At 38.1% G+C, this 24,170-nt stretch overlaps 1 protein-coding gene across 1 annotated transcript in view; it reads right to left on the reverse strand.

Annotated features, from left to right (window-relative positions):
- Positions 1-4,807: 4,807 nt before the first annotated feature.
- slc37a1 (solute carrier family 37 member 1) overlaps positions 4,808-24,170 on the reverse strand; it is a gene marked incomplete at its 3' end in the record, with an annotated part of 65,127 nt that continues 45,764 nt past the window's right edge. Inside the window, exons 18-19 of the mRNA XM_079254614.1 lie at positions 5,056-5,153; positions 4,808-4,876 (exon numbers count right to left, since the gene is read on the reverse strand). Of these exons, the coding sequence (XP_079110740.1) occupies positions 4,808-4,876; positions 5,056-5,153 (167 nt within the window). The remainder of the gene's footprint in view (positions 4,877-5,055; positions 5,154-24,170) is intronic.

Raw genomic sequence — 24,170 nt, forward strand, 5'->3', positions numbered from 1 at the left:
AAACATGGCGTCTGTGTGGAAACATGGCGTCTGAGTGGAAACATGGCGTCTGTGTGGAAACATGGCGTCTGTGTGGAAACATGGCGTCTGAGTGGAAACATGGCGTCTGTGTGGAAACATGGCGTCTGTGTGGAAACATGGCGTCTGAGTGGAAACATGGCGTCTGTGTGGAAACATGGCGTCTGTGTGGAAACATGGCGTCTGAGTGGAAACATGGCGTATGTGTGGAAACAACGAGTCTGAGTGGAAACATGGCGTCTGAGTGGAAACATGGCGTCTGCGTGGAAACATGGCGTCTGAGTGGAAACATGGCGTCTGCGTGGAAACATGGAGTCTGGGTGGAAACATGGCGTCTGGGTGGAAACATGGCGTCTGTGTGGAAACAACGCGTCTGTGTGGAAACAACGCGTCTGTGTGGAAACATGGCGTCTGCGTGGAAACATGGCGTCTGTGTGGAAACATGGCGTCTGTGTGGAAACATGGCGTCTGAGTGGAAACATGGCGTCTGGGTGGAAACATGGCGTCTGAGTGGAAACATGGCGTCTGGGTGGAAACATGGCGTCTGTGTGGAAACATGGCGTCTGAGTGGAAACATGGCGTCTGCGTGGAAACATGGCGTCTGTGTGGAAACATGGCGTCTGTGTGGAAACATGGCGTCTGTGTGGAAACATGGCGTCTGAGTGGAAACATGGCGTCTGTGTGGAAACATGGCGTCTGCGTGGAAACAACGTGTCTGAGTGGAAACATGGCGTCTGAGTGGAAACATGGCGTCTGGGTGGAAACAACGTGTCTGAGTGGAAACATGGCGTCTGCGTGGAAACATGGCGTCTGGGTGGAAACAACGTGTCTGAGTGGAAACATGGCGTCTGCGTGGAAACAACGCGTCTGTGTGGAAACATGGCGTCTGAGTGGAAACATGGCGTCTGGGTGGAAACAACGTGTCTGAGTGGAAACATGGCGTCTGTGTGGAAACATGGCGTCTGCGTGGAAACATGGCGTCTGAGTGGAAACATGGCGTCTGTGTGGAAACATGGCGTCTGGGTGGAAACATGGCGTCTGCGTGGAAACATGGCGTCTGAGTGGAAACATGGCGTCTGTGTGGAAACATGGCGTCTGTGTGGAAACATGGCGTCTGTGTGGAAACATGGCGTCTGAGTGGAAACATGGCGTCTGTGTGGAAACATGGCGTCTGTGTGGAAACATGGCGTCTGTGTGGAAACATGGCGTCTGTGTGGAAACATGGCGTCTGGGTGGAAACATGGCGTCTGAGTGGAAACATGGCGTCTGCGTGGAAACATGGCGTCTGAGTGGAAACATGGCGTCTGTGTGGAAACATGGCGTCTGTGTGGAAACATGGCGTCTGAGTGGAAACATGGCGTCTGTGTGGAAACATGGCGTCTGAGTGGAAACATGGCGTCTGAGTGGAAACATGGCGTCTGAGTGGAAACAACGCGTCTGTGTGGAAACATGGCGTCTGTGTGGAAACATGGCGTCTGAGTGGAAACAACGCGTCTGAGTGGAAACATGGCGTCTGAGTGGAAACAACGTGTCTGTGTGGAAACATGGCGTCTGTGTGGAAACAACGCGTCTGAGTGGAAACATGGCGTCTGAGTGGAAACAACGTGTCTGCGTGGAAACATGGCGTCTGGGTGGAAACATGGCGTCTGTGTGGAAACATGGCGTCTGAGTGGAAACATGGCGTCTGAGTGGAAACATGGCGTCTGAGTGGAAACAACGTGTCTGCGTGGAAACATGGCGTCTGGGTGGAAACATGGCGTCTGAGTGGAAACATGGCGTCTGAGTGGAAACATGGCGTCTGAGTGGAAACATGGCGTCTGAGTGGAAACATGGCGTCTGAGTGGAAACATGGCGTCTGAGTGGAAACAACGTGTCTGTGTGGAAACATGGCGTCTGAGTGGAAACATGGCGTCTGTGTGGAAACATGGCGTCTGAGTGGAAACATGGCGTCTGTGTGGAAACATGGCGTCTGAGTGGAAACATGGCGTCTGAGTGGAAACAACGTGTCTGTGTGGAAACATGGCGTCTGTGTGGAAACATGGCGTCTGTGTGGAAACATGGCGTCTGCGTGGAAACATGGCGTCTGAGTGGAAACATGGCGTCTGAGTGGAAACATGGCGTCTGAGTGGAAACATGGCGTCTGCCTGGAAACATGGCGTCTGAGTGGAAACATGGTGTCTGAGTGGAAACATGGCGTCTGTGTGGAAACATGGCGTCTGAGTGGAAACATGGCGTCTGAGTGGAAACAACGTGTCTGTGTGGAAACATGGCGTCTGTGTGGAAACATGGCGTCTGTGTGGAAACATGGCGTCTGCGTGGAAACATGGCGTCTGAGTGGAAACATGGCGTCTGAGTGGAAACATGGCGTCTGTGTGGAAACATGGCGTCTGCCTGGAAACATGGCGTCTGAGTGGAAACATGGTGTCTGAGTGGAAACATGGCGTCTGTGTGGAAACATGGCGTCTGCGTGGAAACATGGCGTCTGTGTGGAAACATGGCGTCTGAGTGGAAACATGGCGTCTGCGTGGAAACATGGCGTCTGTGTGGAAACATGTTGTCTGAGTGGAAACATGGCGTCTGTGTGGAAACATGGCGTCTGAGTGGAAACATGGCGTCTGAGTGGAAACATGGCGTCTGTGTGGAAACATGGCGTCTGAGTGGAAACATGGCGTCTGAGTGGAAACATGGCGTCTGCCTGGAAACATGGCGTCTGTGTGGAAACATGTTGTCTGAGTGGAAACATGGCATCTGAGTGGAAACATGGCGTCTGTGTGGAAACATGGCGTCTGTGTGGAAACATGGCGTCTGAGTGGAAACATGGCGTCTGCCTGGAAACATGGCGTCTGTGTGGAAACATGGCGTCTGTGTGGAAACATGGCGTCTGTGTGGAAACATGGCGTCTGCCTGGAAACATGGCGTCTGTGTGGAAACATGTTGTCTGAGTGGAAACATGGCGTCTGAGTGGAAACATGGCGTCTGTGTGGAAACATGGCGTCTGAGTGGAAACATGGCGTCTGTGTGGAAACATGGCGTCTGTGTGGAAACAATTCGTCTGTGTGGAAACATGGCGTCTGTGTGGAAACAACGTGTCTGAGTGGAAACATGGCGTCTGAGTGGAAACATGGCGTCTGGGTGGAAACATGGCGTCTGGGTGGAAACAACGAGTCTGTGTGGAAACATGGCGTCTGCGTGGAAACATGGCGTCTGAGTGGAAACATGGCGTCTGCGTGGAAACATGGCGTCTGTGTGGAAACATGGCGTCTGGGTGGAAACAACGCGTCTGTGTGGAAACATGGCGTCTGTGTGGAAACAATTCGTCTGTGTGGAAACATGGCGTCTGGGTGGAAACAACGCATCTGTGTGGAAACATGGCGTCTGAGTGGAAACATGGCGTCTGTGTGGAAACATGGCGTCTGAGTGGAAACATGGCGTCTGTGTGGAAACATGGCGTCTGAGTGGAAACATGGCGTCTGAGTGGAAACATGGCGTCTGAGTGGAAACATGGCGTCTGTGTGGAAACATGGCGTCTGCGTGGAAACATGGCGTCTGAGTGGAAACATGGCGTCTGCGTGGAAACATGGCGTCTGAGTGGAAACATGGAGTCTGAGTGGAAACATGGCGTCTGAGTGGAAACATGGCGTCTGAGTGGAAACATGGAGTCTGAGTGGAAACATGGCGTCTGAGTGGAAACATGGCGTCTGGGTGGAAACATGGCGTCTGAGTGGAAACATCGCGTCTGTGTGGAAACATGGCGTCTGAGTGGAAACATGGCGTCTGAGTGGAAACATGGCGTCTGAGTGGAAACATGCCGTCTGTGTGGAAACATGGCGTCTGAGTGGAAACAACGTGTCTGTGTGGAAACATGGCGTCTGTGTGGAAACATGGCGTCTGAGTGGAAACATGGCGTCTGAGTGGAAACATGGCGTCTGTGTGGAAACATGGCGTCTGTGTGGAAACATGGCGTCTGTGTGGAAACATGGCGTCTGTGTGGAAACATGGCGTCTGAGTGGAAACATGGCGTCTGTGTGGAAACATGGCGTCTGTGTGGAAACATGGCGTCTGAGTGGAAACATGGCGTCTGTGTGGAAACATGGCGTCTGAGTGGAAACATGGCGTCTGAGTGGAAACATGGCGTCTGTGTGGAAACATGGCGTCTGTGTGGAAACATGGCGTCTGTGTGGAAATATGGCGTCTGAGTGGAAACATGGCGTCTGCGTGGAAACATGGCGTCTGAGTGGAAACATGGCGTCTGAGTGGAAACATGGCGTCTGTGTGGAAACATGGCGTCTGGGTGGAAACATGGCGTCTGAGTGGAAACATGGCGTCTGTGTGGAAACATGGCGTCTGAGTGGAAACAACGCGTCTGTGTGGAAACATGGCGTCTGCGTGGAAACAGCGTGTGTGAGTGGAAACATGGCGTCTGTGTGGAAACAGCGTGTCTGAGTGGAAACATGGCGTCTGCGTGGAAACATGGCGTCTGTGTGGAAACAGCGTGTCTGAGTGGAAACATGGCGTCTGCGTGGAAACATGGCGTCTGTGTGGAAACAGCGTGTCTGAGTGGAAACATGGCGTCTGCGTGGAAACATGGCGTCTGTGTGGAAACAACGTGTCTGTGTGGAAACATGGCGTCTGTGTGGAAACATGGCGTCTGCGTGGAAACATGGAGTCTGAGTGGAAACAACGTGTCTGTGTGGAAACATTGCGTGGATCTCTGGAGTTAAAAAATGCAGCTGATGTGAGTAAAGCAGTCAGTAGCTGCCAATCAGAAGCCACTGTGTATGATGAAGACTCACTGAACAGCTGATATTGGACGGGATTTGGATGACATCAGTTCCTTCATCACAAGCCGTAACAAAAGCTGCAAATACATGGAGAAAAATGTCTGTCTGTGTCACTGAGTGAAATGTGAATTAACTTCATGCATGAGCAGGAAAACAGAAAATGTGTCCATTGTCAGATCAACAAAAGATCAGAGCCGTTAATAGCTGATGAAGCCCAGGAAAACAAACCTCTATTGGTGGATGTTGAAGTACTCACCAACAGAGCCAGGAAGTCAGCTGTCATCAGCATGTAGAAGACCCGATCCCAGCCTCCTACAGATAGCAGGCCGGCCAGCAGGGGGCCCAGTGCTGCCCCTGCAGGGACACCAGCATTCACCTTTAAAACTAATTACCAGAGGATGTCAAGCGGACAAAACTATGAACAAGGTTATCCCTGAGAACATTTAGGTTTCCCCTATTGCAGAACACAATGAGTAAAGTAACCCTAGAATGAGGAAAGTAATCCCAGGAATGAGTAAAGCAACCCTAAAATGAATAAAGTAAACCCAGGAATGAGAAAAGTAATCCTAGAAAAAGTAAAGTAATCCCAGGAATGAGAGAAGTTATCCTAGAATGAGTAAAGTAATCCTGGGAATCAGAAAAGTTACCCTAGAATGAATAAAGTAAACCGAGGAGTGAGAAAAGTAATCCTACAATGAGTAAAGTAATCCTAGAATAAGTAAAGTAATCCTAGAATGAGTAAATTGATCCCAGGAAAGAGTAAAGTAACCCTAGAATAAGTAAAGTAATCCCAGGAATGAGTAAAGCAACCCTAGAATGACTAAAGTAATACCAGGAATGAGTAAAGTAATCCTAGAACGAGTAAAGTAATCCTAGGAATGAGCGATGTCTTCCTAGAATGACTAAAGTAATCCTAGAATGAATGAAGTAATCATACAATGAGTAAAGTAATCCTAGGAATGAGTAAAGTAATCATAGGAATTAGTAAAGTAATCATGGGAATGAGTAAAGTAATCCTAGGAATGAGTAAAGCAATCCTGGGAAAGAATAAAGTAATCCTAGGAATGAGTAAAGTAATGCTAGCAATGAGTAAAGTCATCCTTGAATGAGTGAAGGAATCCCAGGAATGAGTAAAGTCATCCTAGAATGAGTAAAGTAATCCATTACTGAGTTAAGTAATCCTAGGAATGAGTAAAGTAATCATAGGAATGAGTGAAATCATCCTAGAATGAGTAAAGTAATCATAGGAATGAGTAACGCAATCATAGAATGAGTAAAGTAATCATAGGAATTAGTAAAGCAATCCTGGGAATGAGTAAAGTAATCCTAGGAATGAGTAAAGCCATCCTGGGAATGACTAATGCAATTATGGGAATGAGTAAAGTAATCCTAGAATGAATAAAGTAATCATACAATTAGTAAAGTAATCCTAGAATAAGTAAAGCAATCCTGGGAATTCGTAAAGTAATCCCAGGAAAGAGTTAAGTCATCCTAGAATGAGGTAATCCCAGGAATGAGTGAAGTAATCCTAGGAATGAGTAATCATACAATGAGTACAGTAATCCCAGGAATGAGTAAAGTAATCCTAGCAATGAGTAAAGTAATCCTAGAATGAGTAAAGTCATCCTAGAATGAGTAAAGTAATCCAGGAATGAGTAAAGTAATCCTAGGAATGAGTAAAGTAATCCTAAGAATGAGTAAAGTAATCCTAAGAATGAGTAAAGTAATCCCAGGAATGAGTAAAGTAATCCTAGGAATGAGCGATGTCTTCCTAGAATGACTAAAGTAATCCTAGAATGAATGAAGTAATCATACAATGAGTAAAGTAATCCTAGGAATGAGTAAAGTAATCATAGGAATTAGTAAAGTAATCATGGGAATGAGTAAAGTAATCCTAGGAATGAGTAAAGCAATCCTGGGAAAGAATAAAGTAATCCTAGGAATGAGTAAAGTAATGCTAGCAATGAGTAAAGTCATCCTTGAATGAGTGAAGGAATCCAAGGAATGAGTAAAGTCATCCTAGAATGAGTAAAGTAATCCATTACTGAGTTAAGTAATCCTAGGAATGAGTAAAGTAATCATAGGAATGAGTGAAATCATCCTAGAATGAGTAAAGTAATCATAGGAATGAGTAACGCAATCATAGAATGAGTAAAGTAATCATAGGAATTAGTAAAGCAATCCTGGGAATGAGTAAAGTAATCCTAGGAATGAGTAAAGCAATCCTGGGAATGACTAATGCAATTATGGGAATGAGTAAAGTAATCCTAGAATGAATAAAGTAATCATACAATTAGTAAAGTAATCCTAGAATAAGTAAAGCAATCCTGGGAATTCGTAAAGTAATCCCAGGAAAGAGTTAAGTCATCCTAGAATGAGGTAATCCCAGGAATGAGTAAAGTAATCCTAGGAATGAGTAATCATACAATGAGTAAAGTAATCCCAGGAATGAGTAAAGCAATCATAAAATGAGTAAAGTAATCCTAGGAAAGAGTAAAGCAATCCTAGAATGAGTAAAGTAATCCTAGGAATGAGTGAAGTCATCCTAGAATGAGTAAAGTAATCCTAGGAATGACTAAAGTAATCCTAGAATGAGTAAAGTCATCCTAGAATGAGTAAAGTCATCCTAGGAATGAGTAAAGTAATCCTAGGAATGAGTAAAGTAATCCTAGGAATGAGTAAAGTAATCCTGGGAATGAGTAAAGCAATCCTGGGAATGAGTAAAGCAATCCTGGGAATGAGTAAAGTAATCCTAGGAATGAGTAAAGCAATCCTGGGAATGAGTAAAGTAATCCTAGAATGAATAAAGTAATCATACAATGAGTAAAGTAATCCTAGAATGAGTGAAGCAATCATGGGAATTCGTAAAGTAATCCCAGGAATGAGGTAATCCCAGGAATGAGTAAAGTAATCCAGGAATGAGTAAAGTAATCCTAGGAATGAGTAAAGTAATCCTAGAATGAGTAAAGTAATCCTAGGAATGAGTAAAGTAATCCCAGGAATGAGTAAAGTCATCCTAGAATGAGTAAAGTAATCCAGGAATGAGTTAAGTAATCCTAGGAATGCGGAAAGTCATTTTAGAATGAGTTAAGTAATCCTAGGAATAAGTTAAGTAATCCTAGGACTGAGTGAAGTCATCCTAGAATGAGTAAAGTAATCCTAGGAATGAGTAAAGCAATCATAAAATGAGTAAAGTAATCCTAGGAATGAGTAAAGCAATCCTAGAATGAGTAAAGTAATGCTAGGAATGAGTGAAGTCATCCTAGAATGAGTAAAGTAATCCTAGGAATGACTAAAGTAATCCTAGAATGAGTAAAGTCATCCTAGAATGAGTAAAGTAATCCAGGAATGAGTTAAGTAATCCTAGGAATGCGTAAAGTCATCCTAGAATGAGTTAAGTAATCCTAGGAATGAGTTAAGTAATCCTAGGAATGAGTAAAGCAATCATAAAATGAGTAAAGTAATCCTAGGAATGAGTGAAGCAATCCTAGAAAGAGTAAAGTAATCCTAGGAATGAGTGAAGTCATCCTAGAATGAGTAAAGTAATCCTAGGAATGAGTAAAGTCATCCTAGAATGAGTAAAGTAATCCAGGATTGAGTTAAGTAATCCTAAAAATGAGTAAAATAATCCTAGGAATGAGTAAAGTAATCCTAAAATGAGTAAAGTCATCCTAGAATGAATAAAGTAATCATACAATGAGTAAAGCAATCCTGGGAATTTGTAAAGTAATCCCAGGAATGAGTAAAGCAATCCTAGGAATGAGTAAAGTAATCCTAGGAATGAGTAATCATACAATGAGTAAAGTAATCCTAGCAATGAGTAAAGTAATCATACAATGAGTTAAGTAATCCTAGAATGAGTAAAGTAATCCTAGAATGAGTAAAGCAATCCTGGGAATTCGTAAAGTAATCCCAGGAATGAGTAAAGTCATACTAGAATGAGGTAATCCTAGGAATTCGTAAAGTAATCCTAGGAATGAGTAATCATACAACGAGTAAAGTAATCCCAGGAATGAGTAAAGTAATCCTAGGAATGAGTAAAGTCATCCTAGAATGAGAAAAGTAATCCCAGGAATGAGTAAAGTAATCCAGGAATGAGTAAAGTAATCCTAGAATGAGTAAAGTAATCCTAGGAATGAGTTAAGTCATCCTAGGAATAAGTTAAGTAATCCTAGGACTGAGTGAAGTCATCCTAGAATGAGTAAAGTAATCCTAGGAATGAGTAAAGCAATCATAAAATGAGTAAAGTAATCCTAGGAATGAGTAAAGCAATCCTAGAATGAGTAAAGTAATCCTAGGAATGAGTGAAGTCATCCTAGAATGAGTAAAGTAATCCTAGGAATGACTAAAGTAATCCTAGAATGAGTAAAGTCATCCTAGAACGAGTAAAGTAATCCTATGAATGAGTAAAGTAATCCCAGGAATGAGTAAAGTCATCCTAGAATGAGTAAAGTAATCCAGGAATGAGTAAAGTAATCCTAGAATGAGTTAAGTAATCCTAGGAATGAGTAACGTAATCCTAGGAATTAGTTAAATCATCCTAGAATGAGTAAAGTAATCATAGGAATGAGTAAAGCAATCCTAGAATGAGTTAAGTAATCCTAGGAATGAGTAAAGCAATCCTAGAATGAGTAAAGTAATCCTAGGAATGAGTAAAGTAATCCCAGGAATGAGTAAAGTAATCCCAGGAATGAGTAAAGTCATCCTAGAATGAGAAAAGTAATCCCAGGAATGAGTGAAGTAATCCAGGAATGAGTAAAGTAATCCAGGAATGAGTAAAGTAATCCTAGGAATGAGTAAAGTAATCCTAGAATGAGTAAAGTAATCCTAGGAATGAGTAAAGTAATCCAGGAATGCGTAAAGCAATCCTAGAATGAGTTAAGTAATCCTAGGAATGAGTAAAGTAATCATAGGAATTAGTGAAGCAATCATAGGAATTAGTAAAGCAATCCTGGGAATGAGTAAAGCAATCCTGGGAATAAGTAAAGTAATCCTAGGAATGAGTAAAGCAATCCTGGGAATGAGTAATTCAATCCTGGGAATGAGTAAAGTAATCCTAGAATGAATAAAGTAATCATACAATGAGTAAAGTAATCCTAGAATGAGTGAAGCAATCATGGGAATTCGTAAAGTAATCCCAGGAATGAGTAAAGTCATCCTAGAATGAGGTAATCCTAGGAATGAGTAAAGTAATCCTAGGAATGAGTAATCATACAACGAGTAAAGTAATCCCAGGAATGAGTAAAGTAATCCTAGGAATGAGTAAAGTAATCCTAGAATGAGTAAAGTAATCCCAGGAATGAGTAAAGTCATCCTAGAATGAGAAAAGTAATCCCAGGAATGAGTAAAGTAATCCAGGAATGAGTAAAGTAATCCAGGAATGAGTAAAGTAATCCTAGGAATGAGTAAAGTAATCCTAGAATGAGTAAAGTAATCCTAGGAATGAGTAAAGTAATCCAAGAATGAGTAAAGTAATCCAGGAATGAGTTAAGTAATCCTAGGAATGCGTAAAGTCATCCTAGGAATAAGTTAAGTAATCCTAGGACTGAGTGAAGTCATCCTAGAATGAGTAAAGTAATCCTAGGAATGAGTAAAGCAATCATAAAATGAGTAAAGTGATCCTAGGAATGAGTAAAGCAATCCTAGAATGAGTAAAGTAATCCTAGAATGAGTAAAGTAATCCCAGGAATGAGTAAAGTCATCCTAGAATGAGAAAAGTAATCCCAGGAATGAGTAAAGTAATCCAGGAATGAGTAAAGTAATCCAGGAATGAGTAAAGTAATCCAAGAATGAGTAAAGTCATCCCAGGAATGAGTAAAGTCATCCTAGAATGAGTAAAGTAATCCAGGAATGAGTTAAGTAATCCTAGGAATGCGTAAAGTCATCCTAGAATGAGTTAAGTAATCCTAGGAATAAGTCATGTAATCCTAGGACTGAGTGAAGTCATCCTAGAATAAGTAAAGTAATCCTAGGAATGAGTAAAGCAATCATAAAATGAGTAAAGTAATCCTAGGAATGAGTAAAGCAATCCTAGAATGAGTAAAGTAATCCTAGGAATGAGTGAAGTCATCCTAGAATGAGTAAAGTAATCCTAGGAATGACTAAAGTAATACTAGAATGAGTAAAGTCATCCTAGAATGAGTAAAGTAATCCTATGAATGAGTAAAGTAATCCTAGAATGAGTAAAGTAATCCTAGGAATGAGTAAAGTAATCCTAGGAATGAGTAAAGTCATCCTAGAATGAGTAAAGTAATCCAGGAATGAGTAAACTAATCCTAGGAATGAGTAAAGTAATCCAGGAATGAGTAAAGTAATCATACAAAGAGTAAAGTAATCCTAGAATAAGTAAAGCAATCCTGGGAATTCGTAAAGTAATCCCAGGAAAGAGTTAAGTCATCCTAGAATGAGGTAATCCTAGGAATGAGTAAAGTAATCCTAGCAATGAGTAAAGTAATCCTAGGAATGAGTAAAGTCATCCTAGAATGAGTAAAGTAATCCTAGAATGAGTTAAGTAATCCTAGGAATGAGTTAAATCATCCTAGAATGAGTTAAGTAATCCCAGGAATGAGTAAAGTAATCCTAGAATGAGTAAAGTAATGCTAGGAATGAGTGAAGTCATCCTAGAATGAGTAAAGTAATCCTAGGAATGACTAAAGTAATCCTAGAATGAGTAAAGTCATCCTAGAACGAGTAAAGTAATCCTATGAATGAGTAAAGTAATCCCAGGAATGAGTAAAGTCATCCTAGAATGAGTAAAGTAATCCAGGAATGAGTAAAGTCATACTAGAATGAGGTAATCCTAGGAATTCGTAAAGTAATCCTAGGAATGAGTAATCCTAGAATGAGTAAAGTAATCCCAGGAATGAGTAAAGTAATCCTAGAATGAGTAAAGTAATGCTAGGAATGAGTGAAGTCATCCTAGAATGAGTAAAGTAATCCTAGGAATGACTAAAGTAATCCTAGAATGAGTAAAGTCATCCTAGAACGAGTAAAGTAATCCTATGAATGAGTAAAGTAATCCCAGGAATGAGTAAAGTCATCCTAGAATGAGTAAAGTAATCCAGGAATGAGTAAAGTAATCCTAGAATGAGTTAAGTAATCCTAGGAATGAGTAAAGTAATCCTAGGAATTAGTTAAATCATCCTAGAATGAGTAAAGTAATCCCAGGAATGAGTAAAGTCATCCTAGAATGAGAAAAGTAATCCCAGGAATGAGTGAAGTAATCCAGGAATGAGTAAAGTAATCCAGGAATGAGTAAAGTAATCCTAGGAATGAGTAAAGTAATCCTAGAATGAGTAAAGTAATCCTAGGAATGAGTAAAGTAATCCAGGAATGCGTGAAGCAATCCTAGAATGAGTTAAGTAATCCTAGGAATGAGTAAAGTAATCATAGGAATTAGTGAAACAATCATAGGAATTAGTAAAGCAATCCTGGGAATGAGTAAAGCAATCCTGGGAATAAGTAAAGTAATCCTAGGAATGAGTAAAGCAATCCTGGGAATGAGTAATTCAATCCTGGGAATGAGTAAAGTAATCCTAGAATGAATAAAGTAATCATACAATGAGTAAAGTAATCCTAGAATGAGTGAAGCAATCATGGGAATTCGTAAAGTAATCCCAGGAATGAGTAAAGTCATCCTAGAATGAGGTAATCCTAGGAATTCGTAAAGTAATCCTAGGAATGAGTAATCATACAACGAGTAAAGTAATCCCAGGAATGAGTAAAGTAATCCTAGGAATGAGTAAAGTAATCCTAGAATGAGTAAAGTAATCCCAGGAATGAGTAAAGTCATCCTAGAATGAGAAAAGTAATCCCAGGAATGAGTAAAGTAATCCAGGAATGAGTAAAGTAATCCAGGAATGAGTAAAGTAATCCTAGGAATGAGTAAAGTAATCCTAGAATGAGTAAAGTAATCCTAGGAATGAGTAAAGTAATCCAAGAATGAGTAAAGTAATCCAGGAATGAGTTAAGTAATCCTAGGAATGCGTAAAGTCATCCTACGAATAAGTTAAGTAATCCTAGGACTGAGTGAAGTCATCCTAGAATGAGTAAAGTAATCCTAGGAATGAGTAAAGCAATCATAAAATGAGTAAAGTAATCCCAGGAATGAGTAAAGCAATCCTAGAATGAGTAAAGTAATCCTAGAATGAGTAAAGTAATCCCAGGAATGAGTAAAGTCATCCTAGAATGAGAAAAGTAATCCCAGGAATGAGTAAAGTAATCCAGGAATGAGTAAAGTAATCCAGGAATGAGTAAAGTAATCCAAGAATGAGTAAAGTCATCCCAGGAATGAGTAAAGTCATCCTAGAATGAGTAAAGTAATCCAGGAATGAGTTAAGTAATCCTAGGAATGCGTAAAGTCATCCTAGAATGAGTTAAGTAATCCTAGGAATAAGTCATGTAATCCTAGGACTGAGTGAAGTCATCCTAGAATAAGTAAAGTAATCCTAGGAATGAGTAAAGCAATCATAAAATGAATAAAGTAATCCTAGGAATGAGTAAAGCAATCCTAGAATGAGTAAAGTAATCCTAGGAATGAGTGAAGTCATCCTAGAATGAGTAAAGTAATCCTAGGAATGACTAAAGTAATCCTAGAATGAGTAAAGTCATCCTAGAATGAGTAAAGTAATCCTATGAATGAGTAAAGTAATCCTAGAATGAGTAAAGTAATCCTAGGAATGAGTAAAGTAATCCTAGGAATGAGTTAAATCATCCTAGAATGAGTAAAGTAATCATAGGAATGAGTAAAGCAATCCTAGAATGAGTTAAGTAATCCTAGGAATGAGTAAAGTAATCATAGTAATTAGTGAAGCAATCATAGGAATTAGTAAAGCAATCCTGGGAATGAGTAAAGCAATCCTGGGAAAGAGTAAAGTAATCCTAGGAATGAGTAAAGCAATCCTGGGAATGAGTAATTCAATCCTGGGAATGAGTAAAGTAATCCTAGAATGAATAAAGTAATCATACAATGAGTAAAGTAATCCTAGAATGAGTGAAGCAATCATGGGAATTCGTAAAGTAATCCCAGGAATGAGTAAAGTCATACTAGAATGAGGTAATCCTAGGAATTCGTAAAGTAATCCTAGGAATGAGTAATCATACAACGAGTAAAGTAATCCCAGGAATGAGTAAAGTAATCCTAGGAATGAGTAAAGTCATCCGAGAATGAGAAAAGTAATCCCAGGAATGAGTAAAGTAATCCAGGAATGAGTAAAGTAATCCTAGAATGAGTAAAGTAATCCTAGGAATGAGTAAAGTAATCCAAGAATGAGTAAAGTAATCCAGGAATGAGTTAAGTAATCCTAGGAATGCGTAAAGTCATCCTAGGAATAAGTTAAGTAATCCTAGGACTGAGTGAAGTCATCCTAGAATGAGTAAAGTAATCCTAGGAATGAGTAAAGCAATCATAAAATGAGTAAAGTAATCCTAGGAATGAGTGAAGCAATCCTAGAATGAGTAAAGTAATCCTAGGAATGAGTGAAGTCATCCTAGAATGAGTAAAGTAATCCTAGGAATGACTAAAGTAATCCTAGAATGAGTAAAGTCATCCTAGAACGAGTAAAGTAATCCTATGAATGAGTAAAGTAATCCCAGGAATGAGTAAAGTCATCCTAGAATGAGTAAAGTAATCCAGGAATGAGTAAAGTAATCCTAGAATGAGTTAAGTAATCCTAGGAATGAGTAAAGTAATCCTAGGAATTAGTTAAATCATCCTAGAATGAGTAAAGTAATCATAGGAATGAGTAAAGCAATCCTAGAATGAGTTAAGTAATCCTAGGAATGAGTAAAGCAATCCTAGAATGAGTAAAGTAATCCTAGGAATGAGTAAAGTAATCCCAGGAATGAGTAAAGTAATCCCAGGAATGAGTAAAGTCATCCTAGAATGAGAAAAGTAATCCCAGGAATGAGTGAAGTAATCCAGGAATGAGTAAAGTAATCCAGGAATGAGTAAAGTAATCCTAGGAATGAGTAAAGTAATCCTAGGAATGAGTAAAGTAATCCAGGAATGCGTGAAGCAATCCTAGAATGAGTTAAGTAATCCTAGGAATGAGTAAAGTAATCATAGGAATTAGTGAAGCAATCATAGGAATTAGTAAAGCAATCCTGGGAATGAGTAAAGCAATCCTGGGAATAAGTAAAGTAATCCTAGGAATGAGTAAAGCAATCCTGGGAATGAGTAATTCAATCCTGGGAATGAGTAAAGTAATCCTAGAATGAATAAAGTAATCATACAATGAGTAAAGTAATCCTAGAATGAGTGAAGCAATCATGGGAATTCGTAAAGTAATCCCAGGAATGAGTAAAGTCATCCTAGAATGAGGTAATCCTAGGAATTCGTAAAGTAATCCTAGGAATGAGTAATCATACAACGAGTAAAGTAATCCCAGGAATGAGTAAAGTAATCCTAGGAATGAGTAAAGTAATCCTAGAATGAGTAAAGTAATCCCAGGAATGAGTAAAGTCATCCTAGAATGAGAAAAGTAATCCCAGGAATGAGTAAAGTAATCCAGGAATGAGTAAAGTAATCCAGGAATGAGTAAAGTAATCCTAGGAATGAGTAAAGTAATCCTAGAATGAGTAAAGTAATCCTAGGAATGAGTAAAGTAATCCAAGAATGAGTAAAGTAATCCAGGAATGAGTTAAGTAATCCTAGGAATGCGTAAAGTCATCCTAGGAATAAGTTAAGTAATCCTAGGACTGAGTGAAGTCATCCTAGAATGAGTAAAGTAATCCTAGGAATGAGTAAAGCAATCATAAAATGAGTAAAGTAATCCTAGGAATGAGTAAAGCAATCCTAGAATGAGCAAAGTAATCCTAGAATGAGTAAAGTAATCCCAGGAATGAGTAAAGTCATCCTAGAATGAGAAAAGTAATCCCAGGAATGAGTAAAGTAATCCAGGAATGAGTAAAGTAATCCAGGAATGAGTAAAGTAATCCAAGAATGAGTAAAGTCATCCCAGGAATGAGTAAAGTCATCCTAGAATGAGTAAAGTAATCCAGGAATGAGTTAAGTAATCCTAGGAATGCGTAAAGTCATCCTAGAATGAGTTAAGTAATCCTAGGAATAAGTCATGTAATCCTAGAATGAGTGAAGTCATCCTAGAATAAGTAAAGTAATCCTAGGAATGAGTAAAGCAATCATAAAATGAGTAAAGTAATCCTAGGAATGAGTAAAGCAATCCTAGAATGAGTAAAGTAATCCTAGGAATGAGTGAAGTCATCCTAGAATGAGTAAAGTAATCCTAGGAATGACTAAAGTAATCCTAGAATGAGTAAAGTCATCCTAGAATGAGTAAAGTAATCCTATGAATGAGTAAAGTAATCCTAGAATGAGTAAAGTAATCCTAGGAATGAGTAAAGTAATCCTAGGAATGAGTTAAATCATCCTAGAATGAGTAAAGTAATCATAGGAATGAGTAAAGCAATCCTAGAATGAGTTAAGTAATCCTAGGAATGAGTGAAGTAATCATAGTAATTAGTGAAGCAATCATAGGAATTAGTAAAGCAATCCTGGGAATGAGTAAAGCAATCCTGGGAACGAGTAAAGTAATCCTAGGAATGAGTAAAGCAATCCTGGGAATGAGTAATTCAATCCTGGGAATGAGTAAAGTAATCCTAGAATGAATAAAGTAATCATACAATGAGTAAAGTAATCCTAGAATGAGTGAAGCAATCATGGGAATTCGTAAAGTAATCCCAGGAATGAGTAAAGTCATCCTAGAATGAGGTAAAGTAATCCCAGGAATAAGTAAAGTCATCCTAGAATGAGAAAAGTAATCCCAGGAATGAGTAAAGTAATCCAGGAATGAGTAAAGTAATCCAGGAATGAGTAAAGTAATCCAAGAATGAGTAAAGTAATCCAAGAATGAGTAAAGTCATCCCAGGAATGAGTAAAGTCATCCTAGAATGAGTAAAGTAATCCAGGAATGAGTTAAGTAATCCTAGGAATGCATAAAGTCATCCTAGAATGAGTAAAGTAATCCTAGGAATGAGTAAAGCAATCATAACATGAGTAAAGTAATCCTAGGAATGAGTAAAGTAATCATAGGAATTAGTAAAGTAATCATGGGAATGAGTAAAGTAATCCTAGGAATGAGTAAAGCAATCCTGGGAAAGAATAAAGTAATCCTAGGAATGAGTAAAGTAATCCTAGGAATGAGTAAAGCAATCCTGGGAATGAGTAATTCAATCCTGGGAATGAGTAAAGTAATCCTAGAATGAATAAAGTAATCATACAATGAGTAAAGTAATCCTAGAATGAGTGAAGCAATCATGGGAATTCGTAAAGTAATCCCAGGAATGAGTAAAGTCATCCTAGAATGAGGTAATCCTAGGAATTCGTAAAGTAATCCTAGGAATGAGTAATCATACAACGAGTAAAGTAATCCCAGGAATGAGTAAAGTAATCCTAGGAATGAGTAAAGTAATCCTAGAATGAGTAAAGTAATCCCAGGAATGAGTAAAGTCATCCTAGAATGAGAAAAGTAATCCCAGGAATGAGTAAAGTAATCCAGGAATGAGTAAAGTAATCCAGGAATGAGTAAAGTAATCCTAGGAATGAGTAAAGTAATCCTAGAATGAGTAAAGTAATCCTAGGAATGAGTAAAGTAATCCAAGAATGAGTAAAGTAATCCAGGAATGAGTTAAGTAATCCTAGGAATGCGTAAAGTCATCCTAGGAATAAGTTAAGTAATCCTAGGACTGAGTGAAGTCATCCTAGAATGAGTAAAGTAATCCTAGGAATGAGTAAAGCAATCATAAAATGAGTAAAGTAATCCCAGGAATGAGTAAAGCAATCCTAGAATGAGTAAAGTAATCCTAGAATGAGTAAAGTAATCCCAGGAATGAGTAAAGTCATCCTAGAATGAGAAAAGTAATCCCAGGAATGAGTAAAGTAATCCAGGAATGAGTAAAGTAATCCAGGAATGAGTAAAGTAATCCAAGAATGAGTAAAGTCATCCCAGGAATGAGTAAAGTCATCCTAGAATGAGTAAAGTAATCCAGGAATGAGTTAAGTAATCCTAGGAATGCGTAAAGTCATCCTAGAATGAGTTAAGTAATCCTAGGAATAAGTCATGTAATCCTAGGACTGAGTGAAGTCATCCTAGAATAAGTAAAGTAATCCTAGGAATGAGTAAAGCAATCATAAAATGAATAAAGTAATCCTAGGAATGAGTAAAGCAATCCTAGAATGAGTAAAGTAATCCTAGGAATGAGTGAAGTCATCCTAGAATGAGTAAAGTAATCCTAGGAATGACTAAAGTAATCCTAGAATGAGTAAAGTCATCCTAGAATGAGTAAAGTAATCCTATGAATGAGTAAAGTAATCCTAGAATGAGTAAAGTAATCCTAGGAATGAGTAAAGTAATCCTAGGAATGAGTTAAATCATCCTAGAATGAGTAAAGTAATCATAGGAATGAGTAAAGCAATCCTAGAATGAGTTAAGTAATCCTAGGAATGAGTAAAGTAATCATAGTAATTAGTGAAGCAATCATAGGAATTAGTAAAGCAATCCTGGGAATGAGTAAAGCAATCCTGGGAAAGAGTAAAGTAATCCTAGGAATGAGTAAAGCAATCCTGGGAATGAGTAATTCAATCCTGGGAATGAGTAAAGTAATCCTAGAATGAATAAAGTAATCATACAATGAGTAAAGTAATCCTAGAATGAGTGAAGCAATCATGGGAATTCGTAAAGTAATCCCAGGAATGAGTAAAGTCATACTAGAATGAGGTAATCCTAGGAATTCGTAAAGTAATCCTAGGAATGAGTAATCATACAACGAGTAAAGTAATCCCAGGAATGAGTAAAGTAATCCTAGGAATGAGTAAAGTCATCCGAGAATGAGAAAAGTAATCCCAGGAATGAGTAAAGTAATCCAGGAATGAGTAAAGTAATCCTAGAATGAGTAAAGTAATCCTAGGAATGAGTAAAGTAATCCAAGAATGAGTAAAGTAATCCAGGAATGAGTTAAGTAATCCTAGGAATGCGTAAAGTCATCCTAGGAATAAGTTAAGTAATCCTAGGACTGAGTGAAGTCATCCTAGAATGAGTAAAGTAATCCTAGGAATGAGTAAAGCAATCATAAAATGAGTAAAGTAATCCTAGGAATGAGTGAAGCAATCCTAGAATGAGTAAAGTAATCCTAGGAATGAGTGAAGTCATCCTAGAATGAGTAAAGTAATCCTAGGAATGACTAAAGTAATCCTAGAATGAGTAAAGTCATCCTAGAACGAGTAAAGTAATCCTATGAATGAGTAAAGTAATCCTAGGAATGAGTAAAGTCATCCTAGAATGAGTAAAGTAATCCAGGAATGAGTAAAGTAATCCTAGAATGAGTTAAGTAATCCTAGGAATGAGTAAAGTAATCCTAGGAATTAGTTAAATCATCCTAGAATGAGTAAAGTAATCATAGGAATGAGTAAAGCAATCCTAGAATGAGTTAAGTAATCCTAGGAATGAGTAAAGCAATCCTAGAATGAGTAAAGTAATCCTAGGAATGAGTAAAGTAATCCCAGGAATGAGTAAAGTAATCCCAGGAATGAGTAAAGTCATCCTAGAATGAGAAAAGTAATCCCAGGAATGAGTGAAGTAATCCAGGAATGAGTAAAGTAATCCAGGAATGAGTAAAGTAATCCTAGAATGAGTAAAGTAATCCTAGGAATGAGTAAAGTAATCCTAGGAATGAGTAAAGTAATCCAGGAATGCGTGAAGCAATCCTAGAATGAGTTAAGTAATCCTAGGAATGAGTAAAGTAATCATAGGAATTAGTGAAGCAATCATAGGAATTAGTAAAGCAATCCTGGGAATGAGTAAAGCAATCCTGGGAATAAGTAAAGTAATCCTAGGAATGAGTAAAGCAATCCTGGGAATGAGTAATTCAATCCTGGGAATGAGTAAAGTAATCCTAGAATGAATAAAGTAATCATACAATGAGTAAAGTAATCCTAGAATGAGTGAAGCAATCATGGGAATTCGTAAAGTAATCCCAGGAATGAGTAAAGTCATCCTAGAATGAGGTAATCCTAGGAATTCGTAAAGTAATCCTAGGAATGAGTAATCATACAACGAGTAAAGTAATCCCAGGAATGAGTAAAGTAATCCTAGGAATGAGTAAAGTAATCCTAGAATGAGTAAAGTAATCCCAGGAATGAGTAAAGTCATCCTAGAATGAGAAAAGTAATCCCAGGAATGAGTAAAGTAATCCAGGAATGAGTAAAGTAATCCAGGAATGAGTAAAGTAATCCTAGGAATGAGTAAAGTAATCCTAGAATGAGTAAAGTAATCCTAGGAATGAGTAAAGTAATCCAAGAATGAGTAAAGTAATCCAGGAATGAGTTAAGTAATCCTAGGAATGCGTAAAGTCATCCTAGGAATAAGTTAAGTAATCCTAGGACTGAGTGAAGTCATCCTAGAATGAGTAAAGTAATCCTAGGAATGAGTAAAGCAATCATAAAATGAGTAAAGTAATCCTAGGAATGAGTAAAGCAATCCTAGAATGAGCAAAGTAATCCTAGAATGAGTAAAGTAATCCCAGGAATGAGTAAAGTCATCCTAGAATGAGAAAAGTAATCCCAGGAATGAGTAAAGTAATCCAGGAATGAGTAAAGTAATCCAGGAATGAGTAAAGTAATCCAAGAATGAGTAAAGTCATCCCAGGAATGAGTAAAGTCATCCTAGAATGAGTAAAGTAATCCAGGAATGAGTTAAGTAATCCTAGGAATGCGTAAAGTCATCCTAGAATGAGTTAAGTAATCCTAGGAATAAGTCATGTAATCCTAGAATGAGTGAAGTCATCCTAGAATAAGTAAAGTAATCCTAGGAATGAGTAAAGCAATCATAAAATGAGTAAAGTAATCCTAGGAATGAGTAAAGCAATCCTAGAATGAGTAAAGTAATCCTAGGAATGAGTGAAGTCATCCTAGAATGAGTAAAGTAATCCTAGGAATGACTAAAGTAATCCTAGAATGAGTAAAGTCATCCTAGAATGAGTAAAGTAATCCTATGAATGAGTAAAGTAATCCTAGAATGAGTAAAGTAATCCTAGGAATGAGTAAAGTAATCCTAGGAATGAGTTAAATCATCCTAGAATGAGTAAAGTAATCATAGGAATGAGTAAAGCAATCCTAGAATGAGTTAAGTAATCCTAGGAATGAGTAAAGTAATCATAGTAATTAGTGAAGCAATCATAGGAATTAGTAAAGCAATCCTGGGAATGAGTAAAGCAATCCTGGGAACGAGTAAAGTAATCCTAGGAATGAGTAAAGCAATCCTGGGAATGAGTAATTCAATCCTGGGAATGAGTAAAGTAATCCTAGAATGAATAAAGTAATCATACAATGAGTAAAGTAATCCTAGAATGAGTGAAGCAATCATGGGAATTCGTAAAGTAATCCCAGGAATGAGTAAAGTCATCCTAGAATGAGGTAAAGTAATCCCAGGAATAAGTAAAGTCATCCTAGAATGAGAAAAGTAATCCCAGGAATGAGTAAAGTAATCCAGGAATGAGTAAAGTAATCCAGGAATGAGTAAAGTAATCCAAGAATGAGTAAAGTAATCCAAGAATGAGTAAAGTCATCCCAGGAATGAGTAAAGTCATCCTAGAATGAGTAAAGTAATCCAGGAATGAGTTAAGTAATCCTAGGAATGCATAAAGTCATCCTAGAATGAGTAAAGTAATCCTAGGAATGAGTAAAGCAATCATAACATGAGTAAAGTAATCCTAGGAATGAGTAAAGCAATCCTAGAATGAGTAAAGTAATCCTAGGAATGAGTGAAGTCATCCTAGAATGAGTAAAGTAATCCTAGGAATGACTAAAGTAATCCTAGAATGAGTAAAGTAATCCAGGAATGAGTTAAGTAATCCTATGAATGAGTAAAGTAATCCCAGGAATGAGTAAAGTCATCCTAGAATGAGTAAAGTAATCCAGGATTGAGTTAAGTAATCCTAGGAATGAGTAAAATAATCCTAGGAATGAGTAAAGTAATCCTAAAATGAGTAAAGTAATCCTAGAATGAATAAAGTAATCATACAATGAGTAAAGCAATCCTGGGAATTTGTAAAGTAATCCCAGGAATGAGTAAAGTAATCCTAGGAATGAGTAAAATAATCCTAGGAATGAGTAATCCTAGGAATGAGTAAAGCAATCCTAGAATGAGTAAAGTAATCCTAGGAATGAGTGAAGTCATCCTAGAATGAGTAAAGTAATCCTAGGAATGACTAAAGTAATCCTAGAATGAGTAAAGTAATCCAGGAATGAGTTAAGTAATCCTATGAATGAGTAAAGTAATCCCAGGAATGAGTAAAGTCATCCTAGAATGAGTAAAGTAATCCAGGATTGAGTTAAGTAATCCTAGGAATGAGTAAAATAATCCTAGGAATGAGTAAAGTAATCCTAAAATGAGTAAAGTAATCCTAGAATGAATAAAGTAATCATACAATGAGTAAAGCAATCCTGGGGATTTGTAAAGTAATCCCAGGAATGAGTAAAGTAATCCTAGGAATGAGTAAAGTAATCCTAGGAATTAGTACAGTAATCCTGGGAATGAGTAAAGTAATCCTAGGAATGAGTAAAGCAATCCTGGGAATGAGTAAAGTAATCCTAGAATGAATAAAGTAATCATACAATGAGTAAAGTAATCCTAGAATGAGTAAAGCAATCCTGGGAATGAGTAAAGTCATTTTAGAATGAGTAAAGTAATCCTAGGAATGAGTAAAATAATCCTAGGAATGAGTAATCATACAATGAGTAAAGTAATCCTAGCAATGAGGAAAGTAATCCTAGAATGAGTAAAGTAATCCCAGCAATGAGTAAAGTAATACTAGAATGAGTAAATTAATCCCAGGAATGAGTAAAGACTTCCTAGAATGAGTAAAATAATCCAGGAATGAGTAAAGTAATCCTAGGAATGAGTAAAGCAATCCTAGAATGAGCAAAGTAATCCTAGAATGAGTAAAGTAATCCCAGGAATGAGTAAAGTCATCCTAGAATGAGAAAAGTAATCCCAGGAATGAGTAAAGTAATCCAGGAATGAGTAAAGTAATCCAGGAATGAGTAAAGTAATCCAAGAATGAGTAAAGTCATCCCAGGAATGAGTAAAGTCATCCTAGAATGAGTAAAGTAATCCAGGAATGAGTTAAGTAATCCTAGGAATGCGTAAAGTCATCCTAGAATGAGTTAAGTAATCCTAGGAATAAGTCATGTAATCCTAGAATGAGTGAAGTCATCCTAGAATAAGTAAAGTAATCCTAGGAATGAGTAAAGCAATCATAAAATGAGTAAAGTAATCCTAGGAATGAGTAAAGCAATCCTAGAATGAGTAAAGTAATCCTAGGAATGAGTGAAGTCATCCTAGAATGAGTAAAGTAATCCTAGGAATGACTAAAGTAATCCTAGAATGAGTAAAGTCATCCTAGAATGAGTAAAGTAATCCTATGAATGAGTAAAGTAATCCTAGAATGAGTAAAGTAATCCTAGGAATGAGTAAAGTAATCCTAGGAATGAGTTAAATCATCCTAGAATGAGTAAAGTAATCATAGGAATGAGTAAAGCAATCCTAGAATGAGTTAAGTAATCCTAGGAATGAGTGAAGTAATCATAGTAATTAGTGAAGCAATCATAGGAATTAGTAAAGCAATCCTGGGAATGAGTAAAGCAATCCTGGGAACGAGTAAAGTAATCCTAGGAATGAGTAAAGCAATCCTGGGAATGAGTAATTCAATCCTGGGAATGAGTAAAGTAATCCTAGAATGAATAAAGTAATCATACAATGAGTAAAGTAATCCTAGAATGAGTGAAGCAATCATGGGAATTCGTAAAGTAATCCCAGGAATGAGTAAAGTCATCCTAGAATGAGGTAAAGTAATCCCAGGAATGAGTAAAGTCATCCTAGAATGAGAAAAGTAATCCCAGGAATGAGTAAAGTAATCCAGGAATGAGTAAAGTAATCCAGGAATGAGTAAAGTAATCCAAGAATGAGTAAAGTAATCCAAGAATGAGTAAAGTCATCCCAGGAATGAGTAAAGTCATCCTAGAATGAGTAAAGTAATCCAGGAATGAGTTAAGTAATCCTAGGAATGCATAAAGTCATCCTAGAATGAGTAAAGTAATCCTAGGAATGAGTAAAGCAATCATAACATGAGTAAAGTAATCCTAGGAATGAGTAAAGCAATCCTAGAATGAGTAAAGTAATCCTAGGAATGAGTGAAGTCATCCTAGAATGAGTAAAGTAATCCTAGGAATGACTAAAGTAATCCTAGAATGAGTAAAGTAATCCAGGAATGAGTTAAGTAATCCTATGAATGAGTAAAGTAATCCCAGGAATGAGTAAAGTCATCCTAGAATGAGTAAAGTAATCCAGGATTGAGTTA

The sequence above is a fragment of the Telmatherina bonti genome (genome assembly GCF_933228915.1).
Source record: "Telmatherina bonti genome assembly, chromosome: 15".
Classification (NCBI taxonomy): Eukaryota; Metazoa; Chordata; class Actinopteri; order Atheriniformes; family Telmatherinidae; genus Telmatherina; species Telmatherina bonti.